At 57.6% G+C, this 8,107-nt stretch overlaps 4 protein-coding genes across 4 annotated transcripts; 2 read left to right on the forward strand and 2 right to left on the reverse strand.

Annotated features, from left to right (window-relative positions):
- Positions 1-41: 41 nt before the first annotated feature.
- Positions 42-887, reverse strand: FA10DRAFT_258512 (hypothetical protein; the record flags this gene model as incomplete). Its single annotated transcript, XM_025519910.1, has 1 exon — positions 42-887. The coding sequence occupies one exon, from the start codon at positions 885-887 to the stop codon at positions 42-44; it is 846 nt and encodes a 281-aa protein (XP_025381623.1).
- An 830-nt stretch (positions 888-1,717) lies between these two features.
- On the forward strand, positions 1,718-2,349 carry FA10DRAFT_271097 (cytochrome b5; the record flags this gene model as incomplete). The annotated part of the gene is made up of 4 exons (XM_025523089.1): positions 1,718-1,799; positions 1,879-2,049; positions 2,101-2,104; positions 2,283-2,349. 4 exons carry the CDS (start codon positions 1,718-1,720, stop codon positions 2,347-2,349), a joined length of 324 nt encoding a protein of 107 aa, XP_025381624.1.
- On the reverse strand, positions 2,275-4,922 carry FA10DRAFT_48795 (putative positive effector protein GCN20). Its single transcript, XM_025525515.1, has one exon. It carries the CDS (start codon positions 4,796-4,798, stop codon positions 2,576-2,578), a length of 2,223 nt encoding a protein of 740 aa, XP_025381625.1. The 5' UTR covers positions 4,799-4,922; the 3' UTR covers positions 2,275-2,575.
- Positions 4,886-7,730, forward strand: FA10DRAFT_264956 (DUF500-domain-containing protein). The gene is made up of 3 exons (XM_025520856.1): positions 4,886-5,382; positions 5,456-5,859; positions 5,934-7,730. The coding sequence occupies exons 1-3, from the start codon at positions 5,077-5,079 to the stop codon at positions 7,453-7,455; spliced, it is 2,232 nt and encodes a 743-aa protein (XP_025381626.1). The 5' UTR covers positions 4,886-5,076; the 3' UTR covers positions 7,456-7,730.
- Positions 7,731-8,107: the final 377 nt, after the last annotated feature.

Genomic DNA, 8,107 nt, shown 5'->3' on the forward strand with positions numbered 1-8,107 from the left:
TCGTCCGTATTATTCGACGGCCAATTGTCGCTTTTCAGCTCCTACCTCTTCCTCTTGGTCTTTTCGCTCATCTCTTCCTCTTCTTCTCCCTGATTGACCCTTTCCCTCTTCCTTCGAACCGGTGCCTTTGTCCTGACAGGCTGCTTAAAAGTCACCTCGAGTCCTGCTTCCCTCTCCAGTCTTGCCTTGAGCGTCTGGACCCAGTGAGCTCTGGCCATCTTTGCATTTCTGAGCGTCGTACTGTTGCCTACTGATCGCGTCGCCCACTCGTCGTTGACTCGCTGCGCGACGTGGTCCCACTTGATGAGCGACTCGCCCACCTCAAGGATGCAGCGGGCCACAATGGCCGACTCGGCCGGCTGCCACGCGGTGCCGTTGGGCTTGTTCACTGGTGCTTGGGTTCTGCGGTCCTGACAGCTGGCTTGGCCCGACTGGACAGGAACACTGGCTTGGTGCGACTTGTCCAGAGTTGCGAGCCTGTCGAGCTCTGCGAACATCGAGGCTCTTGGAGGGCCGCCGCGAAGCCCAAGATCGTCCTCTTCTAGCGTCGTCTTTGCGCTTGCCCGTGCTTTTGTCGGCTGGGCCTGGCGAACCACTTCCTTTTTGTTGGACGTCGGCATGGACGACAAGCCTGTAGAAGAATCCACCATAGGGCTTGGCGTGGCGATGGGCACGCACTGGGGTGGGCTGTGGTTGCAGACGGCTGCCCTGTTGTCCTGTGAAGCGGGCGGCGTACAAGGCGGCGAGAATGAAGGGAGCGAGGCTGAAGGCGACTCCAGAAAAAGCGGTCGCGGCTCGTCCGACTCTGGGCTCAAGGCATCCTGAGCAACGACGTCCGGTGATGCTTCGTCCTCGGTCAGGAGAGACACTGTCATTTGCTCGGCCATATCTGTGCTGTTACCATGGAGATGGCAGAGCGATGCGCTGATTGCATTGATAGAGCTTCGCTGAACAAGGTCAATCACAACTTCGGAGACGGAGATATGATTCACATGTTGTCACGCCCCCGTTCATCATCTCCACCGCTGGGCGGGCGAGGCCGACCGCACCACCGTGATGAAGAGGACGTTGGGTGGAGTTGGATCTTCGGCACGTGGCACTCAGCGTGTCCACCTTTCACAAACTGAGCTTTCGCACCTCGGCCTCGCCCCGCTTTTCATTCTTTCGAAGACATGTAGACTTCCACGATAGGGAGGCTAGCCTCAGCAACGATCAGGGCTTTCCACCGATGGACCGAATATCATTTCATTTCTGTGGCACGGTAATGACGAAGACGGTGATGAGTAATGGCGAGCAGATCGTTCGCTTGCAGCATCGCCCCGGCGTCATATCTACCGGATCGGAGCTAGCCCGCGTTACTATAACTATATCCTGTGCCTGTCTATTTGTAGGATTACAAAAACGACCCTCTGCAGACAATTTCCCGGCTACTCATTCAAGCTTCAGCACTTGCGCGTGGCGTGCGGAGGACGAAGGAAAGCTGTATCGCCGTCTAATTTTGTAAGGCCGGGCTTGGAAAGCGAAAAGTTGGATGGACCAATCAGTAGTGTGGAAGAAAGTAGTAGGCCACCGAACTCGCTTCCCCACCACCACCTCTACTTTTCCCGATAGCCACGGCGCCCCTTTGAAGTGACGCCTGTCTCATTCCAATCCGCTCCATCTACACCCGCACGGCATTGACAAACTCCCCAAACACACCGAGTGACTGCAAGGCAACATGTCTGAGAAGAAGGTGACCATGGAGCAGCTCGGCGAGCACAAGTCCAACGGCGACCTCTGGCTCCTCGTCGATGGCAAGGGTGAGACACTGCGTTGCCTTTATTTCTTTGCTCGGCTTTTCCTTGGACGCTGACGTTGATGAGCATCGTCTGTGCCCAGTCTACGACGTCAGCAAATTCGCAGATGAGCACCCGGGTGGCGACGAGGTGCTGCTTTCCGAGGCTGGAAAGGACGCGACGGAGTCCTTTGAGGACGTGGGCCACTCGGACGATGCGCGTGCCCTCCTGCCCGGCATGCTCGTCGGCGAGATCGAAGGTGGCGCTGCCGTGAGTTTTCTCCATCCCAATCCGATCCGAGCAAGATAGCAGCTCAAAAGAAAAGAGAGGTGCATGTCGTGTGCTGACCCATCATGGATGCCTTTCTGACAGTCCAAGCCAAAGGCCGCCGCCGTCTCGCCCCAACCTCCCCAGGCCAACAGCAAGTGAGTACTGCCATCTGATCCGACTCCCTTTGTCCCCCTCCCTTTTTTTTGTTTTTTGAAGCTTACCCACCTCGCTTCTCAGCCCCATCTTCATGTTCATCCCCCTCCTCCTCCTCGGCGCCTGGATCGCTTACCGCGCCATGAACTAGAGAGCACCCGGCATCACTGGATCCATGCGAGGAGAGTGTGCGGGCTCCTTTTGACCATGTATTTATCACACCTCTGTGACCTCGATGGTGGCGAAATAGAGAGGGTCAGTTACACGGAATGGCACACACGACAAAGCAGGTAGAGTCGGCCAGTCTTGAGGGAGAGGGCTTTTGACCTGGGGCACAGAGTCAGAAAACCTTTCGAGTGGATTTATTTCTAAGCAGCCTAGTGAGAAGACTGGCGAGTCTGGCCGGCTTCTACAATGATCTTCTTGTACGCCGACACATCGCCATAGAACTTCTTGAGCGTGCCGTCGGCGGCGACCCAGAGCTCGTCCATGACTGTGTTGACAAACTTTTGGTCGTGGCTGATGGCAATCACGCCGCCGTTCCACTGCCGGATGGCTTCCATCAGCGCATCGAGGCCCTCAATGTCCAAATGGTTCGTCGGCTCATCGAGAAGCAAGACGTGGGGACGCATGAGACTCAGCTGCGCAAAGGCCACGCGCGACTTTTGTCCACCGGAGAGCGTCGCAATCTGCTGCAGGCCCGTGGTGCCCTTGATGCCAAACGCACCCAGGTGGGCTCGGTACTCTTCTGCCGACTTGCCCGGGAACTTGGCCGCCAAAAACGCCACGGGGCTCACGCTCAGATCGAGCTGGTCAATGTGGTGCTGGCTGAAGAAGCCGACGCGCAGCTTGTTGTTTCGCTTCTGCTCGCCCTGCAGCGGCTGAATGTCGCCCATCAAAAGCTTCATCAGGGTGGATTTGCCTGCGCCGTTGGGTCCCACGATTGCAATTCGGCTGTCCTGGCCGACGTCGAAGTTGATGTCGCGCAGCAGGGTCTTGTCCTTTGAGTAGCCGAACTTGACGCCGTCCAGCTGCAGCAGCGGCGGAGACAGCTTCTCCGTTTCCGGCAGCCGGAACCGGACCACATCCTCGGTCTCGGGCGCCTCGACGACGGGCATCTTTTCCAGCTCCTTGATCTTGGACTGGGCTTGGGCTGCGCGGTTAGCATTGTAGCGCCACCGGTCGATGAAGGCCTGCAGGTGTGCCCGCTTGGCCTCGGACGCTTCGTACTCGCGCTGCTGGTTCTTGCGACGCTCCTCCTTGGTCTCGTAGAACTGGGTAAAGTTGCCCTTGTAGTAGTCGAGGCGCTCTGAATGCATGTGAACAATGTCTGTGGCGACCATGTCGAGAAAGGCTCGGTCGTGCGAGACGACAAGGAGCGTGCCCTGCCACTGGTTGACGAGGTAGTCTTCGAGCCAGGCGATGGCGTTGAGGTCAAGCATGTTCGACGGCTCGTCGAGCATGAGCAGATCCGGCTTGCAGAACAGCGCTCGCGCAAGAGCCAGTCGCATACGCCAGCCACCGCTGAAGGAGCTCGTTGGCCGTTGCTGGTCCTTGTCGAGAATACCCAGGCCATTGAGCAGGGCCGCTGCTCGACTTGGTCCCGTGTCGGCCTCCATGTCGACAAGCTTGGCTTGGACTTCGCCCAGCCTGCCTGTCAACTCTTCTTTGCGGATCTCGCGCTGCCTCGTGTTCATGTCGGCGACCGTACCATTGGCCAGGCCCTCCTGCTCCTCGCCACCCTCCTTGGAGGCCTCTTCAATGGCAGACAGCTCAGTGTTGATGTTGCGCTCTTCCTCCATCAGCTTCTCACGCCAGACGTCGGCCTTGAGCACGGCCGTCAGCGCGGGTGTGTCGTCGCCTGTGATCTCCTGCTCGACGTAGAGGAGGCTGACGTTGGTAGGGATGGGCACCTCTCGAAGGGCCATGTTGCGCAGCAGCGTACTCTTGCCTGTTCCGTTTCTCCCAATCAAGCCATAGCGCCTTCCATGGGCCAGCGTGAGGCTGGCCCCAGACAGGAGCCGGTTGGAGCCAAAGGAGACGTCGATGTTGGGCAGGTGAATGTCTTTGTTCTTGCTCCGGTTGCCGGCAGTCTCGAGTGGATTGACCTTGAGGAACATTTCCTCGTAGCTCTCCTGCCGCTTGGCATTTTCCACCAGCTTGCTCGTCTCGTACAAGTCGCGTTGAGCGCGCTTCTGAAGCTTGGCCTTGGTCTTCGCCTCTTGCTTCTCCAGCTTTCGCACGTCGACCGTCGACTTGTGGACAACACCACCATGGGTGATGTCGATCTGGCCTGCGCGCTCGAAGTTGGCCGTTTTGGAATGGTCCAGTGCGCCCATGTCGACGACACGCTCGACCCTGCGCAGACCGGCACTCGTGGAGGGAGCGTCGGGAAGCAGCTTGGCAATCTTGCTCACGGCCTCATCGATGCGACTGCGGCCCGCGGCGTCGTTGAGCGTCGCCGATTCGAGCATGGCCCGGACCAGGCCAAGGACTTCGTCGGCTGCATCGGCGTCCGGCGACTCCACATAGCCAGATAGGTAGTCGACGATGGGCTGATCCAGCTGTGGCAAGGCCGTCGTGATGATATCTGCTGCCATTCTTGGACCTCGATTCTCCTCGTTAAGTGGTAATGTTCAAGACGAATGACTGACTGTTGCAAGCTTCTCTGACCAAATTTCACATCACAACACGTGCCCCGTCGGATTTCGTCGCCCGCGCTCTCCACCTTCGCTGCATGCCGGTCCACCGCCTCGCAGTGTTTAAATCTTGAATTTGCCAGGAACTCACCGTCTTCACATCTACGTCACGCCAACCCCCATCGACCTCTGCTCCTAGACAAACGAGTGACGGCCAGGTCGCACAGGCGATTGCCGTCATGTCAACCGAGTCAGACAAGAAGAACCAAGAGGGGCGGTGGTCGCGATGGGGCCGCTCGGGCTTCGAGAAGTCGATCAAGGTGTCCGACTGGGTCTCTGGCTATGCCAATGCCGTCTCGGCCAAGGTCGGTGGCGAACGCTTCTGGCCAATGTCAAATGACATGCCGCTCGAGATCGAAAAGTGCGAGAGGATCCTGCGGGCCTTTACCGTCGAAGGCATACCGCAAAAGGAGGAAAAAGAAGAAGAGGTCTCGGACGGCAAGGGGAACATCGTCAAGAAGAAGAGAAAGGTCCTGAAGAAGATTGTGAGAGTCTCGCATCATACTCCTCCTTTTAAAAAAGTGCAGGAAGGAGGGCTGACTGAGCTCGACGCAACAGCCTCCATCGGCCATCAAAAAGGCAAAGGGGATCTGCATCTTCTCGAGCATGCGTAGCGGTATCGCGCCCTTTGGAGGCGGCGGTGGCGCCGGTCTCGTCCTCGCCCGACTGCCCGATGGTTCGTGGTCCGCACCCTCTGCCATCTCTCCCAACAACATGTCGGCAGGCCTCTTGCTGGGCATCGATTTCATCGACGCCATCCTTCTCATCAACACGGACAAGGCTCTCGATACTTTCAAGACGCACAAATTCACCATTGGCGCCGAAACAGCCATCACTGCTGGCCCTGTAGGCGCGGGCACGAGCGCCGAAGCAGGCATCGAGAGGTCGCCCATCTTCTCGTATGTCCGAACGAGAGGCATGTACGCTGGCGTCGAGCTCATGGGCCAGGTCTTCTTCGACCGGTGAGTCCCGTTCTCGTCTTCACATCTTCTTTCCCCTTTCCACAAGCCTGTGTCTCAGACTTGCCAGCTTGCAGCTTCGATGAGAATGAACGCTTCTATTACTGGCCTGGAATCAAAGCCGGCGACATCCTCACGGGCAAGGTCAGGATCCCTCCAGCTGCCTTTTCCCTCCATCGGGCGCTCCTCGACGCAGAATCGGGCAAAGCCCAAGGCGGCAAGCTCGAGAGGACGGTGTACGATGTGGTCAAGATGCCCGAGTCGATGGTGATCAAGGCGCTCCAGGACAAGCCCAAGAGTAATCGGCGCTTTGTCGCGGGCACGCCTGGGGAAACGCCCCCGACACCCGACGCAACTCCTTCGACGTCCAAGATGCCGCTTGGGGAGGGCGACGAGGGTGAGGGAACCCTGTCGTCAGCAGGCCAAGAGCCAGCATTTACCTTTACCTCTAATGGTGCCGAGGAAGACGAGGATGAGATCGTCCACGATGGCGAGAAGCTTCGGCTGCCACCAACGCCCCAGGAGCTCGAGGCGCTCGAACGAGCAGGCATTCCTGACGAAGAAGACGCCAGGCTCGAGCAGGAGGACAGGGCAAAGGTGTACAGCATGCCTCCCCCGCCGATTCATCCCATCGTGCAGCGGTACTGGAGAGTACGGCCCGATTTGGCGAAAAAGAGGCGCACGGCGCAGCTGGAGATGGATGGCCCGTACGGTGCCGAGGTCAGAGAGGCCCAGTACGTCCCTCTGCCACCCTCTCCTACACTCGAGGTCGTCGGAGAAGAGGGAGAAGAGGGGGAGTTCAACGTCATCGCCAGCCTCGAGAAGCAAGCCAACGAACAGGTCGAGCAGGAGCAGACAGAATTGAAGCAGAGGGACGACCTGGAAGACGGTAAGAGGGCGAGGGATTCATTGAAGCTTGCCGGTGAGCGAGACGACCTCGAGTCCGGGACAATCTTGGAAGGTGTGGATGAGGAGGAGGCGGACCGAATGATGGACAGCGTCGCGGGACGAACGACAGCCTCGGAAGGGCAGCATGACAGCAGAGGCAAGGCAGACTCCCCGATAGAGCCCACGGCGGTGGGCAACGAGAACAGTATAGAGACCGCGAGCGAAGCACAGGAGAACGATGCGAGCGAGCACAAGATCGCGCTCATAGACAACACGACGGACGAGGAATCAGAGACCGTGATGATAGATGGCCAAGAGCCGGTAGTCATTGTTCCAGCTGCGAGTGAAGGGCCGGTGGAGAAGACAGTTGATGGACCAGCGGACACTCAGCCAGAAGAGGAGAAGGAGCGGGCAGACTTGGAGCCCGGAGCGGAGAAGGCGTCGTCGGACGGAGCATCACCACCACCTTTGGCCGACGTCGACGAGGAGAGAGTGGAAGAGGTGAAAGCAGAGGCAGCGTCAGCAGCCATGTCGGCCAGTGTCAGTGCAGATACCATCATGACCAACGGCTCCTCGACCGGCGATGAGGCTGCGGCCGACGAGACTCTCAAGGCGACAGGGGGAAAGACGGAGAGCATCTTGCCGCCGCCAAAGAGACCGCCTCCCCGGAGCCGAAACAGACCGGCCAAGGGCGCAGCAAAGGGCAAGTGATGGACATGACTCTTTAATCACATCGGCTTTTTACTATTGCTTGCGTGGGTGTGAGATGGTACTGTATACGGTGGGCTGTTTGCGTACCAGTCATTCTATTTTAGAGAGAGAGAGTCCGTCGTACTGTCAGATGACTGATATGACTGAGGGTCTTGTGGCTTTGGCTGAGCAAAGACGCCGAGCAGAGACAGCTAGCTGGTTGTCCCGAGGTGGGGACCATGCGTCCCGGATCTTTCTTGCCGTCAGGGTCAGGCTTCACATCTACTCTCAAGGCTTCTATGCAGTTTTGCTACTAATTATAACAATTACATGAATACCAGTAGTGCGTGTTCTGGTCCCTCTTTCTAATTGATCCAACCCAACGAGGACTTTATTTATTCATTTATTCAAAAGCCGTCACGGTCCGGGCCATCGATTGCTTCTCCACTTCTCTTTTCAGACTAATGCGACCCTTCATCGTTTTACTTGTTTTAAAAGGAGCGTAGGAATCGGCGAGATGCATGCCTTTGTCCACGGAATAGTAAGTAATCTTGGATTTCACTTTATTCTTTAGGCAAAGAAAAAAGGAACCAAGTGTAGTCGCGCTTGTAAGTACGTGGTGTTCGGGCAAACGGAGAATTTGTAAATGGGAGAGAGAGAGACCGCGAGAGAG

The sequence above is a fragment of the Acaromyces ingoldii genome (assembly GCF_003144295.1).
Source record: "Acaromyces ingoldii strain MCA 4198 unplaced genomic scaffold FA10scaffold_1, whole genome shotgun sequence".
Lineage (NCBI taxonomy): Eukaryota > Fungi > Basidiomycota > Exobasidiomycetes > Exobasidiales > Cryptobasidiaceae > Acaromyces > Acaromyces ingoldii.